Genomic DNA, 27,850 nt, shown 5'->3' with positions numbered 1-27,850 from the left:
AGTAGGTCGTGTGCGTCCAGTGACCGGAAGTGGCTGTTGGGAGCTTTCAGACGCTTTAAATTCCTGCGGGGTGGAGGGCTTAGCTTAGTTGCTGGAGTTGGTGGCGCATGCCTTCATGGCTGTGGACGTGAAGTCTCGAGCGAAACGCTATGAGAAACTGGACTTCCTCGGAGAGGGACAGGTGAGGCCTTGGGCTGAGTAGGCCGGCGGGCGGTTCTCGCGGAGGCACAGCCTGGCCACCGCCGGCTGGTGCCCCTTGTCATCATCCTTGAGCTTCCTCCCTACTGGAGAAGAGGAGGCCTCTAGACCACGGAGCAGGACGTGGCGAGTCCCCTCCAGAGTCAGGGTTTCTTTGTTCTTAAAAGGGGGGCGAAGGCGGGGGGTGTCCCAAAACCAACCACCAGGTAGACCTCTCACGAATTTGTTACTGTTTTCCTTTCTAGTTTGCTACGGTCTATAAGGCCAGAGATAAGAACACCAACCAAATCGTCGCCATTAAGAAAGTGAGTTACCTTTTTATGTTGTTTTCAGTCCAGTCTTTGTGTCTTGCTTGCCACGTAGCCCTTGAAGTCACGGAGCTCGCTCTTTAGACCCGGCTGTCTTAGAACTTGCTGCGAGCCTTAACCCTTCTGCTTTTTGTTTTTTTGGGTTTTGGGGTTTGCAGGCTTGCTCCACCACGCCAGGCAACTCTTAGAGAAAATGCCTGTGCTTTAACAGTTGATTGATGGCTATCTGTCTTTGAGACAGTCTTGCTATGTAATCCAGATTGGTCTCCAACTCGTGTAAATCCTCCTGCCTCTGCCTCCCAAGTGCTGGGGATTACAGACATGGACTACTTTTGGCTTTATTTTACTACTCACAGTCACACTGATTGTGGGAGTTACAAGAAGTCTGTAGGCTTGGGCAGTGGTGGCGCATGCCTTTGATCCCAGCACTTGGAAGGCAGAGACAGGCGGATTTCAGAGTTCGAGGCCAGCCTAGTCTTCAGAGCGAGTTCCAGGACAGCCAGGGCTACACAGAGAAACCCTGTCTCAGGGAAAAAAACAAAACAAAATAACACTATAGGCAATAGTATTGATAGTGTCTTGTGTTTCAAGATGGAACTTGGGCTGAACCAGTTTTCGTTAAACTTATATTATTAAGTTAAAACGTTTCGTTCCATAAAAGTTGGTTGTCAGAGTTGGTTGTCGGCGGAGGAGGCAAGTACAGCATCTCTTCAGTCCCTTTGGGATGGCATGGTCTTTCCAGGCCAGTAATTGTTACATATGTGTTATCTGTACAGAAAAGTTTTCATTGGCATTAGCAATTCTGATAATAGTGTATTTTCTAAAAAGATTTAAGTATTTTTTTTTTTAAAGCAAGATTCAGATATAAAATCACTTCTCATGATGATGATACAGGACTTTTTTTTTTTTAAAGAGATTTATTTATTTTATGTGTATGAGTACACTGTAGCTGTACAGATGGCCGTGAGCTATCATGTGTGTGGCTGCTGGGAATTGAACTCAGGACCTCTGCCGGCCCGCACGCACTCACGCTCCGGCCCCGCTCGCTCTGGCGTAATTCACTGTGGCTATCTTCAGACACACCAGAAGAGGGTGTCAGATCTCATTACAGATGGTTGTGAGCCACCATGTGGTTGCTGGGATTTGAACTCAGGACCTTCGGAAGAGGAGTCAGTTCTCTTACCCACTGAGCCATCTCGCCAGCCCAGATTTAAGTATTTTTAAAACTTAAATTCATTAACAACACTCTGACATAATTTCTGTGTGCCAAACACTTTGACTTACTTTTTTTCCCCCACTTAACCTCCAAATAGCCTGTGAAATAGGTAAAGGTGTGCTTCACCTTGTAGGTACCTGAGGCTAGTTAGATGACTTCAGGAGTGCACAGCTAGTAATACTGAGGCATTAGAACGGAGTTGTTGTTTGTTCTTTCTTCCTCTGCTGAAATCTATAGCCAGCTCATGATGACTTGGTCTCCTCGTGTAACTCGACCTGTTGTGGTTGAGCTCCGTATTCCTATGCTTCTTTGACTCTGTTGTTTCCTTTGTAATCTCACAACTCCTTTGAAGTATGGAGAATCACACTTGCAGCTGGCAGCCTCCCAAGTACTCCTTTTCATTCATTTAGTGTTTGGCTTGCTGTCTTTTCAGGGGGTTCTGCTATTTGTTTTATTTTAAGGAATTATTTTTGTATCAATATTTTCAGGTTGGGGTGCTTATGTGCCACAACGCATGTGTAGGATCCAGGACAGATTCAGAGCTCATTCTCTCTCCAGCTTGTAGGTTCCAGGGCTTGAGCTCTGGCTTGGTGGCAAGTGCCTTCACCCAGTAAGCCATCTTGCTGACTCTTGTTTTATTTTTTCACTTCTCATATTCTTGTTATCTAGCTTGTGTTTTGTGATCTACTGCCATATCTCACTTTTTTATCAAACTGTTAATTCTCTTGGCTGGGCGTGGTGGCCTATTTCTGTAACCCCAGCTACTCCAAAGGCTGAGGCAAGAGAATCAAATGGCAGCATTTCCCAGCATTGGGGAGGTGGAGATAGGCAAATCCCAGAGGCTGCCTCCATGCAGCATATCCTATGTGGTCAATGCCTGTGAGGGATACTTTGTCACAGTGTCTGAGGAAGGACATCTGAGTTGGCCTCTAGCCTGTACACATACCTGCACATGCACACTCACACACACACACAAACATACATACATACCTACACCTACATGTGTGCATTCTTAAAGATATTTCACACATGTTGCAAGATTTTCCCCTAAAACACACATAAAGTTTAGGACCTTCTTGAGCTAAAGAGTAAGTTTCAAGGCTAGCACGGGCAACTTAGTAAGACCCTGTCTCTCAAAATAGAAAGTAAAAACAGTGGACTGGAGAGATGGCTCAGAGGTTAAGAGCACTGGCTGCTTGCTCTTCCAGAGGTCCTGAGTTCAGTTTCCAGCAACCACATGGTGGCTCACAACCATCTGTAATGGGATCCGATGCCCTCTCCTGGTGTCTGAAGACAGTGACAGTGTACTCATATAAATGAAATAAGTAAATCTTTAAAAACAAAAACAAAAACAAAAACGAGGCCTAGGCTCAGTGGTGGAGCATTTGCCTTGTATATGTGAAGCCCACTGTTGTGGAAAACAAGCACCAAAACAATATGGAAACACCAGAAGAAACAATAAAACACCAGAAACTCTTAAGTTTCCTTTTTCTTGAGACGGGAACTCTGTAGTTTAGATTGTCCTGAAGCTCACTATGTAGCCCATGTACTCCTATCAGTCTTCCTGCTCCAGCCTCTCAAATGATGGTATTCTTCGTGTGAGCCACTCCCACCCTTCCCCTCTTAGCTCTGCTGCTGTCTTTGTCGTTGCCAGATCTACTGGCTCACAATCCCAGCCACGCTAACCTTTTATTCCTTGAATGTGTTAGATTTGTTCAAGTCCCAGGATTGTTCTATTTTCTCTTTCTTTTGGTTGCCATGTTTTCTCTCTAGATCTTGGTGTGGTTGAATTCTGTTTCGCTCAAATGTCCCCTACACCTAGAGGTGCCTTTTAATTACAGCTAAGCAGGAGTTTCCCATTGCTTCCCTGTTCTTTGCAACTCTTCACTCTGTATCATCTTCATGCCACTGCCAGACTGACATCCTTCAGTCAGAGTTCATTGCCCACAAGAATCTACTAACATTCTACCTGGGGCTGTGATAAGCGCATCTGTAGACATTTATCTGTTTATTTACTATGTGTGTGGGTGTTCTGCCTGCATGCATGTCTGTACAGCTATGTATAGAGGCCAAAAAATGTTTTATCTCCTGTGACAGGTGTTACAGATGGTTGTGAACTGTCATATGGGCACTGGGAATCAAACCTAGATCCTCTGGAAGAGCAGTCAGTGTGCTTTTAACCATTGAGCTGTCTCACCTGTCCTGACTTAGCTGGATACAGTGGAGTATATTCTCCATTGTAGGAGACAGGCAGGAGGGTCACCTCAGTCTAGAAGTTGAGACTAGCCTGGAAAGAAACACTCTGGTATCTGAATCAAAGAAAACGTTTGAGTTGACTGATAAAATCTTTTTCATATGGTTGACATCCTGGGTTTTGTAATTGTAGATACAAGGGGGTTTTCTTGCCTGCTTTTAACATTCATTAGGATTAAGGATTCAACCTATTTCTCCTTTTTTAAAGCCCTTCTGGTCTGACTCCAAAGTTCCTATGTAGTAAAGAATGACCTTAAACCCTTGCATCTATCTCCCAAGTGCTAAGTATCCTGTGTCATTGTAATTTCTTCTGCCTTGAAGATGACACAGATATTTTTGCATTTTATTTCAAATTCATTTTTGTGGTTTTAAAAATTACTAATGAAGCAAAAGCTTTTAATATGCTATACTTTCTCTTGTTTTGGCCTTTCAGTTTCTTTAACTGAAATTTATGTCCAGGACATTTGGAGTGGCTGGTTTGTGGGACTTCTCTCTCCCAACTTAGACATTTGTAGTTTGTTCTGTCAACATCTGAGGATTTTGTGCTGTGAACCTTCTGTTTCGAACACTCATAATTTCTACTAATACTCGCTTGTTAACACCCTCTTTAATTTCACAAAGAAAAAGAGCCATTAAACTGCTTTTGTGTTTATTATAACTTGGATTTCTTAAAGTAGGACTGATGTAACTTAGCAGTTAAGAGCAGTAACTGCTTTTATAGAAAACCAAGTTTGGTTTCCAGAACTCACATGGTGGCTAACTACTGTTTGTTCCAGCTGATCAGACATCTTCTGCCCTCTACAGGCACAAGGTGTGTATGTGATGCACAGACATTCATGCAAGCAAAACACCCATACACATAAAATATTGTTTAAGAAAAATATAGAATTGCTGAGTTTTCTCTGTTTCCTAACTTGCTCAGCCACTCTGCCATGGGTCAGTGTGTGTGTGTGTGTGTGTGTGTGTGTGTGTGTGTGTGTATTAGTGTGTCTTGTAGGTGTTTGTGGTGCATACATGATTTGGGTTCAGGTCTGCCCATGCGCTAGCTGAAGTAAGACATTGCATGGCTCTTCCACTTAATTGCCTTTGGGACAAGGTCTCAATACAACCAGATGCTTGGTGTTTTGGATCTTTCTGTCCCAGTCCTCCAGTGATAGGACTTCAGACACACACAGCCGTGGCTGGTCTTTACGTGGGTATTGGGGATCTGATTCAGGTTCTTATGTGTGCAGAGCCAGTGCTACTACTGTGCCATTTTCCCAGGACCCCTATCTCCCTTAATATTTTATTTATGTATATGCATGAGAGAGAGAGAGAGAGAGAGAGAGAGAGAGAGAGAGAGAGAGAGAGAGAGAGAGAGAGAGAGAGAGAGAGTGTGTGTGTGTATTTTGAACCCAGGGCTTTGAGCATTTTAGGCAAATGCTTTATCATTCAGCAACATCCCTATTCTATATTAAAGTATATGTGTCTATGTGGGTGGGAACACATAGCCATTTTCTGCTTGTGGATGTTAGAGGACTGCTCATGAGTATTAGGGGGAATGGAATGATGTCTTGGTGTTGTTTTTACAAATATTTTAGCTGACATAAGCATGGCAAAATAGTAATCACTTAAATATATATGATAAAGAACTTCATGGGATTATTCTACTTTTATTGTGTGTCTATTTTCAGTTTCCCATGTAAATTTCATAATCAATTTTTCAATGTCTTATATATCTATCACATTTTGTAAATTTGCTTTGTGAAAAATATAGGATTTTCAACAATGAGGGTCTTAAAGCCCACACTCACAGGAACACACCTCCAACAAGGCTGCATCTACTCCAACCAGGGCACACCTTCTAATAGTGCCACTTCCTGGACTGAGCATATACAAACCATCATATTACAATCCCTGCTCCCCATAGGCTTGTTCAAACATGAGTCTATGGGGGTCATACCTAAACATAGAGTAATAAAAAATACACTTAGTCCAACTTCCAGGGCCCCTATAGTCTATAGCAGTCTCAACAGTGTTAAAAGTTCAAAGTTGAAGGTCTCTTCTAAGATGCATTCTCTAAGGTAACTGTAATCCCCAAAGCAAGACAGGAAACCAACTGGGCAAACCCCAAACTCTGCATCTCCATGTCTGATGTCAGAGCAGTCTTCAGATCTCCAACTCCTTTTTCATCTTTGTTGACTGCAACGAAATTCTTTACCCTGAGCTGCTTCCACTTCCTGTTAGCAGCTTTCCTCAGCAGAAAGCCTATGGGCAGCTTGAACATCTTGGGGTCTCCAAGGTAATTTTAATGTTACAGTTTCCTTTTTGGGGGTTTTTTGAGACAGGGTTTCTCTGAGTAGCTGTGGCTGTCCTGGAACTCACTCAGTAGATGAGGCTGGCCTCGAACTCAGAAATCCACCTGCCTCTGCCTCCCAAGTGCTGGGATTAAAGACATGTGTCACCACAGCCTGGCTCATGTTACGGCTTCTTGTTTCAGTGTTTAGGATCTACATATGACCTTCTGGGTTCCTCCAAGGGACTGCTGTCACTTCTCCACCTCTGCAGTACTCTAAGCTCAGGTTGATCCACTTCACTGATGCTGCTGTTCTTGATTATCATCCCATGGTACTGGCATCTCCAATGCACCAGGACCTTCCACTGCAACCAGGCTTCACCAATAGCCTCTCATAGGGTCTCTTCATAGTGCCAAGCCTCAAATCCTTTGCATGACCCCTTCAGCCCAGGGCCATCTGCAGCTGAGGCTGTACCTTCACCAATGGCCTTCTGTGGCCTCTCACAGTGCCAAGCCTCAGCTGTTGTTCATGGCCCCTTCATGCCTTCAAAACCAGTACTACCTGGGTGACTCTTACACATTCCCAAGTCCAGCTGCAGCACAAGGTACAACCTTGGCTATCTCTGGAACAAAGCTTCTTTTGTTCTCAGAAAACACTTCCCAGAAGATTTCACCTCAATGATGCTGGTCAATGCTTAATCACCACTAATTACTTAGCTCCAGCTAACCAGCATCAATTGTCCCAGTAGTCTCCTCCTCTTGACTATAAAGTCAGAGCCACATAGCCAAAGCTGCTAAGTTCTGCTGCTTGCAGGAGCTGGAACATGGCTCCCTTGGTCTATTACATTATCACTAGCTTTCTGTTTTCCAACTCCTTCACTGCCTAAGCTTGAGTGTCCTGGATCTTGCTCTGTAGATTGACTTTAAATTTAAGAGATCTGCATTACTGTTTTCTGGGATTAAAGGTGTGTATCACAATGCCTGGGTTTAAGTTTTTCTTCACCTAGAACTTGCTGTCTCAGCCTGGCCTTGAACTAATGCACCACCATGTTATTCCTGCTTGTAGCTAAAGTTTTTGTGCATTTAGATTATACATTAATTTTACACATTATGAGTTTTTGGTTGGTTTTATTTATAAAACTTCTATTATTGCATATCAGTGTTTTAGTTCCATGTATGTCTGTGCACCACTTGTATGCCTGGTACCATCCAATGTCAGAAGTGGGCCTTGGATCCCACTAGAACTGGCAGTTTCCACCTGCTGTGTGGATGCTGAGAAATGAACCTACATCCTTTGGAAGCAGTCAGTGTTCTCAACCCTGATCCATCTCCATCCTCTATGTACACATTATTAATATATGTGTCTTGGCTTTCTCCCCCTCTCTCTCCCAGATCAAACTTGGACACAGGTCAGAAGCTAAAGATGGTAAGTATTATATGCAATTTGATCAAACAGGAGATGTTCTGATATGAGTAGTAAGAAAAATGTCAATAAGAGTTAATAATATAGTTCAGTAGAGTTATTGCAGTGGCTCTAGATCAACAGTTCTCAACCTGTGGGTCACGACCCCATTGCAGTGTAAACAGGTATTTGTTGCAGGAAATATTAAAAAATGCACCAGCACTTTCTGGCGGGAGCTGCCACATGAAGGAAAACACACCACAAACTTAGTTCAGAAGCGATGGTAATTCAATCACTGGGTGCAGCAAAAAATCCTAATCTTATAAGCCTTATTAAATCTAAATCCTCCGATGGCAAATTCTGATGGATCTGCTGGGGAAACCGGGAAACCGGGAGACACTCATAGTTACACCTCGTCCTCACACTATCCAGTCCAAAAAGGCCTCTCTTGCTTCCTCTCTTCCTCTGTCCATTTATTCATTAGGGGATGGTTCACAAGCAGTCACCTGAGTATGTGACTCCTTCCTAGTTTGCAGCCCCTCCCTGGAGAGTGGAATTAACATCAAACTACAAGCAACCCCAGGGCTAGCCACAACAGATATTTACATTACAATTCATAACAGTGGCAAATTACAGTTGAAAAGTGGCAATGAAAATAATGTTATGGTTGGGAGTCACCACAACACGAGAAACTGTATTAAAGGGTCTCAGCATTAGGAAGGCTGAGAAGCAGTGCACTAGAGAATAAAGTGAGTCCAGTTAGAAACAGCATGTAAGCATTGCAAGGAACATTGAGATCCTGTGAGTGGAGGGCAGTGAGAGTTTTGGTGCCTTGTCTGGATGCCCTCACTACTGCTTTGGGTGTTGTAGAGGTTTCTCTGTGTAGCCCTGGCTGTCCTAGAACTCACTCTGTAGACCAGGCTGGCGTTGAACTCAGAAATCCACCTGCCTCTGCCTCCCAAGTGCTGGGATTAAAGGCGTGTGCCACCACTGTCCACCTAAGGTTTATTTCTTATTCTCAAGCCTCTTAGAATGTTTGGTCCTATTTAGCCATCAAGTAATAGTTATAATGAGAAAGTCATCTGTGAAAGTGCCAGCACTGTTGTATTTTGATTTCTGTGATTTGTATCAAAAAAAGGTATCATTAGTGCTAATTTGCTGTTAGCACATAGTCTTCCTCTAATGTTTGTAGGACAATAGAAATGGCCCTATTACTACGTATTTCTTACATGTCTGTATATGTATGCTATAATAATAATTTCAGAATGATATGCTAGAGAGATAAGTACTTGCCATTTTTCATATACTGCTATGCTACCTTAAAATAATGTGACAAAAACCTTTCATAAAAATAGTTACTCTCTTTGTGTATATAAAATGTTTATTTTTCTGAATGACCTTTTCAAAAAATATATTTGTAAAAGGTTTGAGATTTCAGGATTTTTGTTCATTTTTTACATTCTTTTTCTATAGGTATAAATAGAACAGCCTTAAGGGAGATAAAGCTCTTACAAGAACTAAGTCATCCAAATATAATTGGTGTGAGTATGATCTAAGCTGTTCGCCCTTTGGATCCTCCGTATTCTGAATATGATGGATATTGATCAGAGGCTCAGTATGGTAGATTGATGTAGGCAGCCTTGCAGACAATTGAAGGTTGATTAGCTTGAAGTGTATTTTCTACCCCACTTTTGCTATGAGCAGTGTCTTTAGCAGGTATAACTGAGGTTTCCATACAGGCTAATTTTTTCAGAAGTGATTTTGAATTCACTGGTTAAAAGTAGCAGCATACATTTAAATTGAGAACCATTTTGCCTGTATGAGGGCTGGAGTGTGTTTCATTTAAGTTACTGTAATTTGGGTACTGGGAATGCAAGTATATATCCTGAACCTGACAAGAAGTTTCTTCTGAATTTTGCTTAGGAATTGTTTGATTTTGTTTTGTTCAAGACAGGGTTTTTCTGTGTAGCCCTGGCTGTCCTGGAACTCACTCTGTAGACCAGGCTAGCCTTGAATTCAAAGATTTGTTTGCTTCTGCCTCCCAAGTACTGTGGGACCAAAGGTGTGTGCCACCATGCATGACAAGAATTTTTTTTAAACATTAAAACTTCTATTTTCTTTTCTCAAATTTCGAGTGGCGTGCATATCGGTTTATACATTTTGTCTATGTGTATTTGAAGGCCTAGGGTTTATATAAAACATTATTTTCTATTACTTTTCCATCTTATTCATCGAGGCAGAGTCTTAGTCAAGCCTAGAGCTCAGTGATGTGGACTTTTGTTTGTTTGTTTGCTTTGTTTTTTGAGACAGGGTTTCTCTGAGTAGCCTTGGCTGTCCTGGAACTCACTCTGCAGATCAGGCTGGCCTCGAACTCAGAAACCCACCTGCCTCTGCCTCCCAAGTGCTGGGATTAAAGGCGTGTGCCACCACTACCCGGCTTTGTTTTTGTTTTTTAAAGATTCATTTATTTTATGCATATGAGTATACACTGTAGCTGTACAGATGGTTGTGACCCTTCATTTGTTTGTTGTGAATGTCAATTTTAGGACCTCTGCTCACTCTGGTCTACCCTGCTCCCTCTAGTAGACCCCCACTTGCTCTGGTCGGCCTCTCTCATTCAGTCTCTGCTCGCTCTGGCGCAAAGATTGATTTATTATTATAAATAAGTACATTGTAAGTGTCTTCAGACTCACCAGAAGAGGGCAGCAGATACGGATGGTTGTGAGCCATCTCACCAGCCCGGCTTTTTTCTTTTAAAGCTAACTTGCTCTAAAGAACTCCTGTCTTTACCGTCCATGGCTGGAATTACAGGCACGGGACTCTTCCTCCCTGGCATTTACATGATTTCTGAAATCTGAACTTTGGTTTAATCTTTACATTTGTATGGCAGGGGCTTTTACTAATCAGCCATATCCTCAGTCCCAGGAATTTTTTTCAATGAGAAACCAAGGTGAATTTTTCTTCTTGTTTTGTTTTTTTGAGACAGGAATTCTCTGTGTAGCCTTGGATGTCCTTGAACTTGCTCTGTAGTCCAGGCTGGCCTCAGAGATCTGCCTGCCTTTGCCTCCCAAGTACTGGGATTACAGGCATGCGTCATCACTGCTAGAGCTGTGAAATTTTCATTAATTTATTTATTCTAATTCTCGGGTCTTAAGGAAAAGAGTTTTTAAGTTTTTATTGAGTTTTTTAAATGGGTTAATATTTTTGGAACTGAGAATACTAATTCCTGTTAAAAATATAGGGCAATGTTAAATTTAATAAAGGAGTCTCAGATTCATAGGAAATTATCAGCATGAGTTTTAAAATTTAAGCCAGGTAGTGCACATTTATATTATTTATTTATAATCACATGAGAGGTGGAGGCAGAGGCAGGAGGATTGAATTCAAGGCCAGTCTGGACTACATAGCAAATTCTAGGTCCGGCGTGACATATAGTGAAACCTTATCTCACAATCCAAGGACTGGGTATATCTTAGTAGTAGAACACTTGCCTAGCTTGCTGAAGGCCCTGGATTTACCAGTAATGTGTGTGGGAAAAGTAAACAATTTTTAAAAATTATTCACCAACAATAAATTCCAATATCATTAAATAGAGAATAATAATTTAACTTGATTTTTGTTTTTTCTTTTGCAGCTCCTTGATGCATTTGGACATAAGTCTAACATTAGCCTTGTCTTTGATTTTATGGAAACTGACTTAGAGGTAAGATAGGATTCCTGGAGACTTATTCCTCTACTCAGTGAAAGAGAAACCTGCATGTTTATTCTGCTTTAAGAAAATACTGATGCACAAAAAAAATTGCTTCATTTTGCAGAAATTAAAAGATCTCTAATTTCTTAATATTTACTTGTATTTCTATTATTATGTATATTTAGATTTTATTGGCATTTTACCAAGTTCCCTTTAACTTACTGACTTTTTTTGCCTATTAAACTTGACAGTTTTACATTTACCCCCATATTATCAAAGGTTGATATCTTCTTTTAGAAAATCAAGTTTCTGCTGGGCAGTGGTGGCGCACGCCTTTGATCCCAGCACTTGGGAGGCAGAGGCAGGCGGATTTCTGAGTTTGAGGCCAGCCTGGTCTACAGAGTGAGTTCCAGGACAGCCAAGGCTACACAGAAAAACCTTGTCTCAAAAAACCAAAAAAAAAAGAAAAAGAAAAATCAAGTTTCTTTGTAAAAGTTGCAGTCTTTTTATTAATTAAATCTCAAGCACTAATAATGCAAGGATTTAAAACTAAAATTCTTATACATTGCTGGTTTGAATCCAAATTCCATAGTCACTTTGGAAAGCAGTACAGTTTGTTATAAACTTAAAGACATATTTACTATCAGATCGAAGGTAAAAGGGAGTTTTATAACAGCATCAAGCAAAGGAATGCACTAAATATAGACCAGTAACAATGCTACATCTTACTATATAGGTCCCCAAATGAATACTTCCTTTTTTTTTTTTTTTTTAGATTTATTTATTTATTTTATATATGTGAGTACATTGTAGCTGTCTTCAGACACACCAGAAGAGGGCATCAGGTTACATTATAGATGATTGTGAGCCACTATGTAGTTGCTGGGAATTGAACTCAGGACCTCTGGAAGAGCAGCCAGTGCTCTTAACCACTGAGCCATCTCTCCAGCCCCCCCGTATCAGTACTTCTAATTCACCAGTACTATAGTGTGTATAATAATTACCAGTAATACTACAGTCATTAGTAACAATTATGTGCTCTAGCAACTACTGTTTTGGTATATATCCAAGAGAAAAACACTTGTTGTATGGGTGTTCACTAAAACCAGAAACAGCTAAAATGTGTTATTGCACATCTAGAGGATGTATAAGCAGTCACCTATACAAGAAAGTACTACTCAGGAGCAAAAAGGAACCAATAAGTCGAACAACAAACTCACTGGCAGAGGTTACAGATCATCTCATTGGATTCAGTCCTCTTTCTCTCTGCTGCCCTCTGTCATGGGCATGCATTTTCACTCTACTTTCCCAGGCAATCTCAAGACATACAGTCTTAGTCTAATTACCCCTGTAAGGAAATGCTTGGTCTCCTCTAATTCTACCACAATTGCTTGGGTTTCTTCTTCTTTCCTTCCTTCCTTCCTTCCTTCCTTCCTTCCTTCCTTTTTGGTTTTTCGAGACAGGGTTTCTCTGTGTAGCCTTGGTTGTCCTGGAACTCACTCTGTAGACTATGCTGGCCTGGAACTCAGAAATCCGCCTGCCTCTGCCTCTCAAGTGCTGGGATTAAAGGTGTGCGCCACCACTGCCCAACTGGTACTTGATATTTCTAAGCCAGAGTTGTAGGGTACACAGTATTGCTTACTCCCCAAACCAGTGATACTCTTTAACCACTTAATTCTGGAAATTCATACAACACCCTTTAAAGGAGAGTTGGATAATCTACCATAGAAATTCTTGAGTAATTTTAAATCTGTAAGTTATTTGTTAGTGTTCATTTGGAATAATGAAGCATAGCTGTATACTGCCTGTCTGTTTTATAGGTTATAATAAAGGATAACAGTCTTGTGTTGACACCATCCCACATTAAAGCCTACATGTTGATGACTCTTCAGGGCTTAGAATATTTACATCAGCATTGGATTCTACACAGGGTAAGATTCTAGGGAATGGTGCATCTATCTGGGAGAGCCTTGCTTTGTATTCCAGGATGGCCTGGAATTTGCCTTGCAGCCCACTTGGCTTTGAATTCATGATTTTTCTGCTTTGACTCCTGAAGGCCAAAAACTAGTGGGCATGTTTCATGACATCTTTTAATGCTGCTGCTTAAGTTTGATTAAGCTTTTTGTCAGTGGTCAGTTGGAGTTTTGTTTTACTTATTTTAAGTGCATGTGTCTGTGTGTATGTGAGTGCAGGTTCATCACTGTAGTTGGTATGTGCCACAGTCCACTGTGGAAGTCAGATGACAAATCCCAGGAGTCAGTTCTCTCCTGACACTTTGTGGGGTTTATGAATGAAATTAAAGTCATTACATTTATTGCAAATGGCTCTAACTGATGAGCTACTTTGCCAGTCAGTTGGTTGTTTTTGTTTTGACTATAGCACCTTCCGCTGTACCCTAGGCTGGCTCCGTGCTCATGATGATTACTGGTGTGTGCCATCATATCCATTCTTTTTTTTAAGATTTACTTATGTATGTGAGTATACTGTCGCTGTCTTCAGACACACCAGAAGAGAGCATCAGATCTCATTACAGATGGTTGGGAGCCACCATATGGTTGCTGGAAATTGAACCTAGGACCTCTGGAAGAACAGTCAGTGCTCTTAACCGCTGAGCCATCTCTCCAGCCCCATCATATCCATTTTGATCTCTCATTATCTAAGGTCCCCTACTAGCCTTTTGTTTTTAAGACAGAACTCAATCTGTAGACCAGGCTGGCTCTGCCTCCCAAGTGCTAGGATTAAAGGCATGCATTACACCCAGCTTTGTTCTCTGAGTTTTAAAATTAACTGGTGCTGGGCCATAGCTCAGTTGGTAAAGTAGATCCCCAACAACAACAACATACATGAATTCAATCCCTGTGTTCAATCCTCAGTCGTACTTTTGGTAAACCCTTAATCTCAGCACTGTGGGGTAGAGGCAGAAGCATCGGAAGTTCAAGATCATCTTTTTGATGACACAGAGAATTCAAAGCCAGACTGGGCTGCTCTGTCTTGAATACCTAACTAAATAAGTAAAGCAAGCTAACTAAATGTATCTCTGTGTTTTCCTCTAATCTTGCTTAATTTTGTTTGTATTGATAACTGCTTGATACAGGATCTGAAACCAAACAACTTGTTGTTAGATGAGAATGGAGTTCTGAAACTGGCAGATTTTGGCCTGGCCAAATCATTTGGGAGCCCCAATAGGGCTTACACACATCAAGTTGTGACCAGGTAAGAATACAGAAATGATCAGTCTTCTCTGAAATATCTTTTTAGAACTCAGGAGTGAGTCACTGTTGCCATGTTCTCAGAATGCGGTCCTTTTTATATTATGTCTACTTTACCACAGTAAAAAACACAGCTCCTTCCAACAGAATCTAACTCATTCCTTCAACTGGATAACTTTTTTTTTTTAATTAAAAAAATTATTGTAAACTGGGCATGGTTTTGAGCTCCTTTAACCCCAGCACTTGGGAGGCAGAGACAGGTGGATCTCTTGAGTTCAATGTCAGTCTGGTCTACAGTATGGGTTCCAGGACAGCCAGGGCTGTTACACAGAAAAAACCTGTCTTGAAAAGCCAATATGTATAGGTAGCCTGGATATCTAACTTCAGGATATAACACGTGTGTCTTGGGTGTCTTGGGCTTGCTAGGCAAATGTTTTATTTCCCACCTCTTTCCACTGCTCTCTCTTTTTTTGTTGTTTTTTTTTCGAGACAGGATTTCTCTGAGTAGCCTTGGCTGGAACTCACTCTGTAGACCAGGCTGGCCTCTAACTCAGAAATCTACCTGCTTCTGCCTCCAAGTGCTGGGATTAACGATGTGCGCCACCTCCATTGCTCTCTTAAGTAACTTCCTTTTCCTCTCTTCTTGTAGAAGTTGGGAATATCTTATTCTGTCAAATCTTTCTCTTATTCACCTCTTTGTCTGCCTTTCAATTAGCATCTTTCAAACTGGGTGCTTCCTTTTATCAACTGACTTTACTTCCATTGTCTGGGATTAAAGGGGTACACTAAGGTTGAGCCACACCACAGTTAGAAACAGTTTTTCCTAGTAAACAACACAATCTTGGAGTTCAGTGTGATCACTTATAACCCTGATGAACAGAAACCCTATCTTGAAAAATAAACAAATTATATGTATGACATTATATCTTTTTTTTCTCAGATGGTACCGGGCCCCTGAGTTATTGTTTGGAGCTAGGATGTATGGTGTAGGAGTGGACATGTGGGCTGTTGGTTGTATATTAGCAGAATTGCTTCTAAGGGTGAGTCCTAAATTCATGTACACCTTTTTTTTTTTTTAAGATTTATTTTATTTATTTTATGTGTATGAATACACTGTAGCTGTACAGATGGCCGTGAGCCATCATGTGTGTAGCTGCTGGGAATTGGACCACTGGCTCTGGCCCTGCTCCTGTTCCCTCTGTATTCACTGTAGCTGTCTTCAGATGCACCAGAAGAGGACGTCCCATCTCATTATGGGTGGTTGTGAGCCACCATGTGGTTGCTGGGATCCGAACTCAATCAGGACCTTTGGATTAGCAGTCAGTGCTTTTACCTGCTGAGCCACCTCTCCAGCCCTCATGTACACCTTTTAAGTATTGTTAATGGTTCTTATAATTGTCTAGGAGTATCTTTTATCACAATCCATAGCAAAAAAAAAAAAATTGACAAGCAAAGTTAGTTTGTCAAATAAAAGTTTGAACAGGTATGATAATATACAATCCTGGTATGCAGGAGGCTGAGACAGGGTGACCACTGAGTTCAAGACTACATAGTAGCCAGGCGGTGGTGGCGCACACCTTTAATCCCAGCGCTTGGGAGGCAGAGGCAGGTGGATTTCTGAGTTCGAGGCCAGCCTGATCTATAGAGTGAGTTCCAGGACAGCCAGGGCTATACAGAGGAACCCTGTCTCAAAAAAACAAAAAAACAAAACAAAACAAAAAAGACTACATAGTTAAACTGTATCTCACAAAACAGAAGCAACCTCACCTTCTTGGAAGGAAGAAGCAGAAAAGTTAATTGTTTAAGGCAAATTGTATGGTTATTTTCACAACATTATGACAAAATGCTGGACAAATCACATTAAGGGAGGTCCATATGGCAGAGAAGCCATGGCACTGGGAGCTTTAGGCAGTGCTCTTTGTTACATCCCATCCAGTCAGGAAGCAGAGGTGGATGCTGGCGCACTGCTCGCTTTTGTTTAGTCCAGGGTCTTAGCCCCTATAATGGTTCTACCACATTAGGGTGCATCTTCTCTCTTTAAGTACCACAGTTTAGAAACTCCCTACCAGTTATGCTCAAAGGTTGGTTTCTGTGGTGATTGACTCTAAATTCCATCAGGGTGACAAGATTAAGCATCACAGAGGCTGGAAAGATAACTAACTCAGTTGATAAAATGCTTTCTGGACAAGCATGAGACATTTCTGAATTCTTTCTGTTAGAGCTTGTATCAACTCTGGGTCCAGTTAGAAAACAAACCACACATAACTTGTTTAGGAACATTTAAGAATAATGCAAGGTGTGTTGGCTTACACCTGTAATCCTAGCACTTGAAAGACTGAGGCAGAGAGAATCCTCTGGAATTTGAAGTTTGCCTGTGTTAGAGTGAGAATGTTTCACCTAACCTTGCATTCTCTTTCTACACCCACAACTGTAGTGGGATGGGAATAATGAAGGACTGGCTAATAAGTGAACTAATGTCTAAAGATAAGCCACAGTCACCACTTGAGATCATCCAAGGAAAAGAATTCCAGGGCTGAAATCTAGATTCTGTTGAAAGAGGACCTAGATTCGATTCCCAACACCAGGTACATGGTGGTTCAAACCACCTATAACTCCACATCCAGGGAATTTGATACCCTCTTCTAGTTTCCAAGCTAGAAGATGGCATGAATATGGAGCACAAATACACATGTAAACAAGTGCTCATACATATGAAATAATAAAATAATAAAATTGAATTAAAAAAATTCAGCTGTTTGGAATATGTTGGAAATCTCTAGGGTACTGAGTATATGCCTGGACACACCTTCTAAAAACTGCCCAAATCTGCATTTTGCAGAGATGGGCAGAAGGTGAATTTGGAATGGAAAAGCAGTAAGTTAATAATAGAAATCAGTGCAGTTGAAGTTGTTTGTGTGTATAAGCTCTCTCTAGCTCTGCTGGAGTAAGTTTTAATTGTTCCAGAGTTTAGAGGTTTTTTCATTACAAAGTTTATAGCATTTTTTTGTGTAACCACTCTCACTAACAACCTTGAAATGTCTGTTTCTTATTTTCAGGTTCCTTTTTTGCCTGGAGATTCAGACCTTGATCAGCTAACAAGAATATTTGAAACTTTGGGTACACCAACTGAAGAACAGTGGCCTGTAAGCCTTCATGCATCTTCTTTGAATGTACTTAAGATTCTATAGTGTAGCCAGGGGTGCGGTGGGGGCTTGGGGGTGGGAGGACTGGGGAGGGTGGCGCCCACCTTTAATCCCAGCACTTGGGAGGCAGAGGCAGGCGGATTTCTGAGTTTGAGGCCAACCTGGTCTACAGAGTGAGTTCCAGATAGCCAGGGCTACACAGAGAAACCCTGTCTTGAAAAAAAAAAAAAAACAAACAACAAAAACAAAACAAACCAAAACAGAAAAGATTCTATAACATTTTTGTTAACTGAGTGCAGCTGTATGTGCATGAAGAAGTTAATTTTGCAGTGCTAGAGATTAAGCCAAGACCTTTCCCATGCTGGACAAGTGCTGTGCCTCTAAACTAACTTAAAAACTATAGTAGCACATACTTTTAATTAGGAGGCAGGAAAATCTGAATTTGAGGCTACCCTGCTTAACATAGTGAATTCCAGGCCAGTCTGAGCTATGTACTGATATCCTATCTCAAAAGGGAACATAAATAAATAAAAATAAGTTATCTTATTATTGCATGTGATAAAAGAGGGAAATATACAAAGGAAAACATTAAAATTGTGGCCTTCATTCATCAGCTTATGCATGTATAGCCTTTCCCAACTCCAGTCCCCAGTTTCCATCAACTGGTCTGTCCCAGGTGATGGAAAGCTGTGCACTCACAGACATAAGTTATAGTTCTTTCATTAATTCTTTACTAAAAAAATGGAGGTCTAGGATATAGCTCAGAGGAAGAGTGGATGTTTACTGTTAAAATACTCAATGTCTGTGGCTCACTTAAGCACTGAAAGAAACAATAGCATAGCAAGATTGTTCTTTTTTTTTGTTTTTGTTTTTGTTTTTTTCCAGGCAGGGTTTCTCTGTGTAGCCCTGGCTGTCCTGGAACTCACTCTGTAGACCAGGCTGACCTTGAACTCAGAAATCCGCCTACCTCTGCCTTTAAGTGCTGGGATTAAAGGTGTGTGCCACCACTGCCCAGTTTAAGCAGGATTTTGTCTTCTTGTTAAAAGTATAACAAAAATATCTGAAGGTAAAGTTAATATCCAAGGAATTTCTTTTGTGTCATTTCTCAATTTCCTAAATGAAAGCTTTGGTTTATTTGGGGTTTGGTTTTCTTGTTTATTTGTTTGTATGATGATTGATTAGGGCCTACAACTTCCTCCTTGGTCTCTGGAGTGGTGGGACTATAGGGATGCATTACCATTCCTAGCCTGAGCCACATGCTACAGCACTGTATTGTTGGAAAGACTTGACAGAAAACTGTGCTTGGCAAATACACGTGGATCTCGAGGTTCTCTGTGTGCTCCATTGATCCTTCTGTCTCCCCATCACTATCACACAGTATGAATTAAAATTGATCCTGCTGTGTCTCCCCATCACTATCACACGGTATGAGTAAAAGTTACTGTTAGGTCTTCATATGTACATATAAGAATTAATACTTTTTTCTTTTCAAAAAGTTTTCAACTAACTAGACTTTTACCTTTCTGTATGAGATTCAGAATAGTTTGTTTGCATTTGTAATATGTCAAGATTTTAACCCTGTTTCTTGGAGAATCAATTCTTTCTTGTGTTGACTATTTCAAACCGTGAGCCTATTCCTCCTATTTTATATAGGTGTTTATTTCATCAGCATCTTAATAGCTTTCAGTCCATGAGCTTCTCTACAACTTTTGTTAGACTTTGAAACTGGATTTTTCCTTTGGACATGATTATTAAGTATTATCTTTTCTGTTCTTGTATTCACATGTTCGTTATTGGTATGTAGAACTTTGATTTTTAAATATATTTATGTTACATCTTATACCCTTTACAATATGTAAACTTTATAATATGTAAAGGGTATAAGTTCTAATTCATTTTTCTCTATAAGTAGTTCTCTTAAGATTTTCTACACAGACTGTCTTTTTCGCGACAGGGTTTCTCTGTATAGCTCTGGCTGTCCTGGAACTAACTCTGTAGACCAGGCTGGCCTTGAACTCAAATCTACCTGCCTCTGCCTCCCAAGTGCTGGGATTATAGGCGTGCGCCACGACCCTCCCCCTGCCCCCCCCCCTCCAGCTACACAGACTGTCTTAACTGGCCACATTTTGTTTCTTTATTCCATTTTTGTGTCTTTGGATACTTTACTTAAATTTGAATCATAATTTTTTTTTCAGGACATGTGTAGTCTTCCAGATTATGTGACGTTTAAGAGTTTTCCTGGGATCCCACTGCAGCACATCTTCATTGCAGCTGGAGATGACTTGCTCGATCTCATTCAAGGCTTGTTCTTATTTAATCCATGTACTAGGATTACAGCCTCACAGGTACTTCTATTAGAAAACCTAAGGGCCATCCACTTAGTAGCATTAATAAAACAAAGCTCAAAAGTTTCTAAAATTTTTAATATCCTTTAAATACCAGGAAGATAGGTATATCTTTTGTATGTATATTTGTGTCCTTTCCTAAAGCTATAAACATTGTCTTGGCTGGTATTAAATTTTGTTAATACATGCACATCTCATAAGAGTTTACACTTGGTTAGAGATATATGTTTCCACTCCACTGCTATTTATTTAATTTAATTAATTAATTAATTAATTAATTTATTTATTTATTTATTTATTTTTTGGTTTTTCGAAACAGTGTTTCTCTGTGTAGCCCTGGCTGTCCTGGAACTCACTCTGTAGACCAGGCTGGCCTCGACCTCAGAAATCCGCCTGCCTCTGCCTCCCAAGTGCTGGGATTAAAGGCGTGCGCCACCACCGCCCGGCTAATTTATTTATTTAATTTATTTATTTTTGTTTTTCGAGACAGGGTTTCTCTGTGTAGCCCTGGCTGTCTTGCAACTCACTCTGTAGGTCAGGCTGGCCTCAAACTCAGAAATCCGCCTGCCTCTGCCTCCCAAGTGCTGGGATTAAGGCGTGCGCCACCACCGCCAGGCTTTCCACTGCTATATTTCAGATGAACTTTTTAAAAATTTAATATATGTGTATGGATGTTTAGCCTGCATATACGTTTCTACACCATGTATGCACAGTGTCCATAGAGGCTAGAAGAAGGCATCAGGTTCCCTGGAGTTGGAGTTACAGAAGGTTGAAGGGTGGGTGCTGGGAACTAAACCTAAGTTCTGTGGAAGAGCAGCCATTGCTCCTAATTGCTGAGCCATCTCTCCAGCCTGCTTCACTTGAACTCTTTATTTTTCAGTCAGGACTTTTTGTAGCCCAAGCTGGTTTTGACTTCAGTATGTAGTTGAAAATGGTACCTACCTACCTACCTTTCTTTCGGGGGTGGGGGCAGTGAGGCAGGGTTTCTCTGTGTAGTCCTGGCTGTGCTTAAAGTCACTCTTTAGGCCAGGTTGGCCTGCCTCTGCCTCCCAAGTGCTTAAAGTGTGAGCCTCCACCACCTGGCACCCCCTCTCCCCACAGTTTGGTTTTTTTTATAAGTTTTTTGTTTTGTTGTACATTTTGGGTTTATTTGTTTGGTTGGTTGGTTTTTAGAGATAGTTTGTTTCTCCCTGTAGCCCTAGGTATCCTGGAACTCACTTTGTAAACCAGGCTGGCCTCAAACTCAGATCCTCCTGCCTCTGCCTTCTGAATACTAAGACTAAACGTGTGTGCCACCACTGTTGGGCTGCTTTGTGTTTTGACTTTTTTGTTTGTTTGTTTGTGAAGTAATAAAGTGAAAAAGTTCTGGGAATGTATAAATAAAGTTTCACAATAAAATAAGGGAGCCATGTTCTAGCTCCTGTAAGCAGCAAGCAGTGTGGAAACAAAGTTTTACAATAGCAAGCAGCAGCTTCAGCCATTTGTCTGCGTGTTTTCTGAAAAGCACTAAGAAGCTGTGTTCCAGAGATAGCCAAGGATATGCTGTAAAAACAAAGTTCTGGTGGACAGGATGTTGAATCAGAGTGACCAGGCTAAGACCAGCCAAAACAAAAATAACTGGTGGTCACAATGACGTGAAGGTCCACAAAAACAAGATTAGCAATTCTCAGAAGAACTCCCTGTGGTGGATTTCGAAAAAGACCACAAACTGTCACCCTGACCTTTCGGCAACAATTCCCCCACCACCTAGTTACTCAGCTCCTTCCCAGGGACTTTTCAAGGCCAGGTGCAGAGCTGGATAGGGAAGTTGGCTGACTAAGCCAAGAACAGTCTCCTGAGCAAGCCAACCGATGCCTGATGAGATCCTTTGTCCTGTGTTCCACCAACCAGAGTAGGCCAGCTAGCCCTGTTGCAGAAATCTGCCCTCTGTAAAGTATAAAAGATGTGTGCATTCTGAGTTCTGGGTTGTCTCACCTTGCATGGCTGAGCAACCCCACGTGCATTGGCCACGCACGTTGGATCAATAAACCTCATGTTACTGCAGTGATCTATTGTCAATCTGTGGTCTAAGGGTTGAGCCAAGATTATAGCAGTTTGTTTGTTAGTTTTTGAGAGCAAGAGTAGGAAGCTGGGTGGGAGTGCAGAGGAATTGGGATGAGTTTTGGAAGGGGAAAGAATATAATCAAAATATACTTCAAAACATTTAATAAATATAAATACCCTGATCTTGACTCTTGGGGAGATAGTCTAGAGTAAATGAACCACTGTGGCTGTTGAATAGTACTGGTATATTATAAATGGGTGTTAGTTGACAAACTTGTTATTTTTAGAGGAAAAATTGGAAATTCTAGAACATTGTACTCTAGTGGTTAATAAAAACGTTGCATAGGCCTAAACAAATTTTTACCCATTCACAGTAGATTATTATATTTGTAATTCATTGTTCCCAGTATGGGCTTTGTGGTTGTACAAATATTAGAAGAAGGTGTGCACACTCCCCCTAGCCGCCCCTCCCCCCAAATAACAGCATCAGCCAGTTGTAGGACACTGGATGTTTATTTGTGTATTATATCCAAATACTTGATGCTAATTGTTTTGTTTGGGGCTCTAAGGGTATTTACATGCTATTTTCAATGCTGTCAGCCATATGGGGTTAGATTTCCCACATACACAACAAACATTTAACATTCCTTTTGAGCTGAGCATGGTGGCACACATCTGTAATCCCAACACTCAGAAGCAAGTAGGCGGCTACAAGTTTATTTGCCATGTTACAAACCAACCAGCGCCACACAGTTAGACCTTGTCTCAAAATAAAAACAAAAGAATAAACTTTACTTTGGGTTTCTCTTCTTTGAAAAGGCATTGAAGACCAAGTACTTCAGTAATCGTCCAGGGCCAACACCTGGATGCCAGCTTCCAAGACCAAACTGTGCAGTGGAAGCATTAAAGGAACAGTCGGATCCAACCATGGCAACAAAACGGAAAAGAACAGAGGCCTTAGAACAAGGTAAAGATCCTCACTGATAAAAGCAAACAGAAATTAAATGATATCAGAAAGCTCTAAACAGCTCGTGTATAGCTAGCAACGGGAAGCCAGTTAAGAAGGTGGAGCTGTTTAAACCTTGTGGACTAGGGTGTGCTCCTGTCTTCCTTAGCTGAGGACACTTGGGGCACTTTGAGTATGCCTGGGAGCTCTAAGAGCTGTCCATGTGTGCCTTCAATCCTGCACCCTCACCAATTCTTTTATTTTTTCCAATATAAACTTTTGTGTGGCTGTATATGAATATATGTTATATGTATGTGGAGTCCAGAAGAGAGCTTCAGATCCTCGGTGCTGCCACTGCAGGTGGCTGTCAGGTACATTCGTCTAGGAACCAAACGTGGCTTCTCTGGAAGAGCAGAAGTCCTCTTCATCACTGAGCCAATTTTGTAGCCTCCCCCCCTCTTTTTTTTTCCCCCTGGATATAGGGTCTCACTGTGTATCCCCGACTGGCCTGGAACTTACTAGGTAGATGAATCTGGCCTTTTTGAACTTTGCCTCTTGAATGCTATAATTAAACCTATGAGCAGACCCAGTTGGTTTTGTTTTTAACTTTGTTATTTTTAAATTTTTTGTTATTTTTATGTGTATTATTTGCATGTATGTCTGTACCACATGTGCAGTCCCCGTGAAAGCCAGAAGAAAGCATCAGATTCCTGAACTGGAATTACAGATGCTTCATGCTGCTGTTGGCAATTGAGCCCAGGTCCTCTGGGAGAACAGTGACTGCTCTTACCTGCTGAGCCAGTTCTGCTCTCTGCCCAGCAGTTCTTACTCTGTGTTAATTGTTCACAATGCCTGTAAGTTAGACAATGTGCTGGAGTACAGCAAGTGAACAACCTTTCTGTTTTCCTTTCAGGAATATTGCCCAAGAAGCTAATTTTTTAGTTGCAACAAACAATGGACAGTTGCACTGCTGAAAGAAATGATCCAAAGGCAAGTAATGGAAAAAATAGGGAATATTAAATGCTATAGAAGAGAACTTGTAAATATTCTACAGATGTAAAATATGTAAAACTATGGGTTATTTTTATTAAATGTATTTTAAAATAAAATATTTGTGATTTATGATTAGAGTACAAAAATAACTTCAGTTCTCTAAAATGTAATTCACAATGCATTAGGAGAGGCTTAACATGCAATTGCTGGTTATTCTGCAGCTCAGGATGATATACCACTTTACGATTACTAAGTATAATATTGAAAACAAAAAATACTGTTTTGTAAGTATTTAACCCCTCTTACCCCAGAGTAAATAGCCTTGGGAAGATCACACCACCGCCTCCCCTTGAAGTCCTCCCACCTTGAACTTACCGTGCTCCTCCTGTTCCAACAGCCAGGACCTTGACACTGTTCATTCCATTTCTTTTTACCCTCCCCAAGGAAAAGGCCTCAGGGCAATTTGTGTTTGTCTTCCACGGTTTTGTAGTGTTATTTTCAAAGAATTCTATCTCACCTTATAGCTGCCTATGCCTTTGATCCTAGCATGTATGGGCAAGTGGATCTCTAAGAGTTTAAGGCCAACTTGGTCTCCATACTGAGCTCTGTGTCTGCCAGAGCTACATAGTAAGATCCTCTCTCAAAAAGCATAAACAAACAAAAACCCCACTATAGCTCATACTATTGTTTTCTATTTTTTACTTAGAAACTTTCTTTACATATTAATAGATATGAATCTAGTTGATTTAATTACCATATATTATGTAAATAATGTTATTTACCTGTGCTTTGTTTATGGACTATTATTTTTCTATTGCTGTATAAATTTTATACATAGCATGAAATAGCATGAATCGCCAGGCATGGTGGTGGTTTGTCCCTGTCCAAATTTGGGAGGTAGAGGCAAGTGGATCTCTATAAATTCAAAGCCAGCCTAGACTTGAGAGTGAACTCCAGGGTTACAAAGTAAGAATCTCAAGAAAAAGAGAACAAGTTTGGGTGTAGCTTGGTGGTAGAGCATGTTGTACCCGTATATGAGCACCTGGCCCTGTAAATAATACATTAAAGGTGAGGTAACTAAGTAGCAAGGCTCAACTCCTTTACAAGTATCAAGCAAGCCTGAAACAAAGTGACAAGGTGTTAGTTATATGAGCATTCCTGGTGCCCATGGAGGCCAGAAAATGGCATTGGATCCCCTGAACTGGAATTATGGATGGTTGTAATCCACCATGAGAGTACAGGGTATTGAACTCGGGTCCTCTGAAAGAGCAGCCAGTGCCTACTAATTACTGAGTCATCTCTTCTGCCCCACATGAACTTTTTGAATGGAACCTTTGGGAGAGCAAAACTTCACTCCTATTCTGCATTCTCCTTGAGTCTTATTGGGATTCAAAAATGATTGGTACAAAATTCATAGAAGAAAAACTTTACAAATGTTTATGTAATACCTGTTTACATGGGGCCAGGTTTGGGTGCTTGTGCCTTGTCATACTGTCAGGCTGAGTAATGACTATCTCAGGTTTAAGGCTAGCCCAATTACAAATAGTTCTATGCCAGTCTGCCCACAAAGCAAACCCACCCATCTCAAAAAGCAAAAGAAAAATAGTTTTTGGCATGGGAGCCTCACAAAGACAGAGAACCTGTTAAGAGTCAGCCACTTAGCTGGGTGTGCTAGGCAGAGGCAGGTAGATAGCCTGTGAATTTGAGGGTATCCTGGTCTACAGAGCAAATTCTCAGGCAGCCAAGGATATATCATGAGACCCTGTCTCATGAATAAAGCCAACTACTTACTTACTATGTTGGGAAAGAATAGTAAAGAAAAGTGCTAAGGCAGAATGGCTTAGTCCAGAAAGTTAGCTTGAAAGGGAAACAGCTAGGGAAATGAGGGTTAGCAGGGCAGTGTGCTCGTCCTTGGTGTGAAGATGCATCTTTTTCCCCACAGGAAAGTTTTAATCTCTTTTTTTAAAAATTTTTATGTGGATGAGTGCTTTGCCTGCTTGTATATCTGTGTCACGTGTGTGCTGGTACTTGGAGGCCAGAAGGCAGCAGAGTCTCCTAAAACTGCAGTTACATGATTGTGTTCTGCTGGGTAGGTTCTAGGTAAACCTGGGTCATGTGGGAGAGCCACAATGCTTCATCTCATGCTTTTAAGGACTGCACGATGAATATTATCTTTTGTGTGTTTGATAAGCATGCACGTGTGCACTCATGCCTCAGCACATGTGCATTAATGGACAACTTTGTGTCATTTTGGGGGGATATGTCAAGCCACTCTGTGTGCCCAGGCTTGCTGGCCCACGAGCTTCCAGAGACCCTTTTACTACAGACCTCAGGACTGCAGACCTATGCTGTTCATACTCAGTGTTTTTTCGGTGTCTTTGGCAGAGTAGTGTGTTTTTAACTTCTTCAGAGCTGTCTCGGTTGTTGCTGTTTTACAGTTCCCTGACAAAAGCACCTTAAAGGAGAAAAGCCTCATTTTTGCCTTAGGATTCCATCGAAATTCAGTCCATCATGGTGGAGGAGATTCTGCAGCAGGTGGGGAAAGCATGCTTGCAGGAACAGGAGGCTGGCTGGTCCCACTGTATATGTACTCAGATACAGAGAGTGAACAGAAGGGTGGAGCTAGACAGCCTCAAAGCCTACCCCAGTGACCCAGATACAGTGACCTCGAGCCTGCAGGGATCATTTCACATTCAAACTATCTGCTACCAAGCTCACACTGTGTTTGTAGTTTTGGACTGGGCTGTCCTAGAACTCATTATATAAACTAGGCTGGCCTTGAACTCAGAGCTCGCCTCCCTCTCCTCTCAAGTGATGGTATTAAAGGTGTGTACCACCACACTGTCCTTGCAGTTCTTGAAAATTGTTTGGTGCTGTAATCGAGCACATAATTGATGCACACCGAGTCCCAGTTCTTGGTCCTAATACAGTGCCCTGTTGCCCTGGCTTTTGGTACTGTTATCTCTAGGCTTAATTTTTTCTTTTTTTTTTTTTTTCTGAGATAGGATTTCTCTATGTAGCCCTGGCTGTCCTGGTACTCACTCAGTAGACCAGGCTGGCCTCGAACTCAGAAATCCGCCTGCCTCTGCCTCCCAAGTGCTGGGATTAAAGGCGTGCGCCACCACTGCCCTTTAAATAATTAACTATTCAATTTTTTTAGAAGAGCCATTTTTTTGTTGTTATTTTATTGTTATATGTAAGTACACTGTAGCTGTTTCCAGACACACCAGAAGAGGGAGTCAGATTTCATTACAGATGGTTGTGAGCCACCATGTGGTTGCTGGGATTTGAACTCAGGACCTTCAGAACAGCAGTCAGTGCTCTTAACCGCTGAGCCATCTCACCAGCTAATTTTTTCTTTCTTCCCTACATGCCTAAGCAGGTTGTCTCAGGCTAGCCTTGAACTTACCTCCTAAGGACCTCAGCCTCCAGAACAGTTAGGATGACAGGCATGCTCCATCACTCTAATGCTTGTTTTTTATTGTTGGTTGTTTTAGTTTTTTAAAGACAGGGTTTCTCTGTGTAGCTTTGGCTATCTTAGAAATTACTCTGTAGATGAGGCTGGCCTCGAACTCAGATCTACCACTGCCTGGCTTAACTCTTGTTCTTTGTGTTTTTGTTTGTTTTTTAACATAGCTCACATTTTTTTTACTGTGAGGCTCACTTTCCACAAAATAGCAATAAGTATGATTTTCAAGTCTGATTTTCTCATGAGCCACTCACTGTTTTTTTCGTTTTGTTTTGTTTTGAGACAGGGTTTCTCTGTATATCCCTGGCTGTCCTGGAACTCACTGTGTAGATCAGGCTGGCCTCAAACTCAGAAATCTG

At 41.3% G+C, this 27,850-nt stretch overlaps 1 protein-coding gene across 3 annotated transcripts; it reads left to right on the top strand.

The window, feature by feature from the left end:
• On the top strand, window positions 1-26,853 carry Cdk7 (cyclin dependent kinase 7). Of its 3 annotated transcripts, none has more exons than XM_031360479.1 (13): window positions 1-181; window positions 444-503; window positions 7,643-7,676; window positions 9,126-9,193; window positions 11,287-11,355; window positions 13,164-13,274; window positions 14,438-14,556; window positions 15,493-15,592; window positions 17,609-17,695; window positions 19,891-20,040; window positions 22,903-23,050; window positions 23,943-24,019; window positions 26,461-26,853. In XM_031360479.1, the coding sequence occupies exons 1-12, from the start codon at window positions 116-118 to the stop codon at window positions 23,969-23,971; spliced, it is 1,041 nt and encodes a 346-aa protein (XP_031216339.1). In that variant the 5' UTR covers window positions 1-115; the 3' UTR covers window positions 23,972-24,019; window positions 26,461-26,853. The 3 variants fall into 3 exon arrangements, with proteins under 3 accessions (XP_031216339.1, XP_031216338.1, XP_031216337.1); XM_031360478.1 differs by having other exon boundaries at window positions 24,334-26,853; XM_031360477.1 differs by lacking the exon at window positions 26,461-26,853 and having other exon boundaries at window positions 23,943-24,159.
• Window positions 26,854-27,850: the final 997 nt, after the last annotated feature.

Source organism: Mastomys coucha, unplaced genomic scaffold, assembly GCF_008632895.1.
Source record: "Mastomys coucha isolate ucsf_1 unplaced genomic scaffold, UCSF_Mcou_1 pScaffold8, whole genome shotgun sequence".
NCBI lineage: Eukaryota > Metazoa > Chordata > Mammalia > Rodentia > Muridae > Mastomys > Mastomys coucha.
Note: the sequence above shows the minus strand (reverse complement) of the source record. Positions and strands in the feature narration are given on the sequence as shown.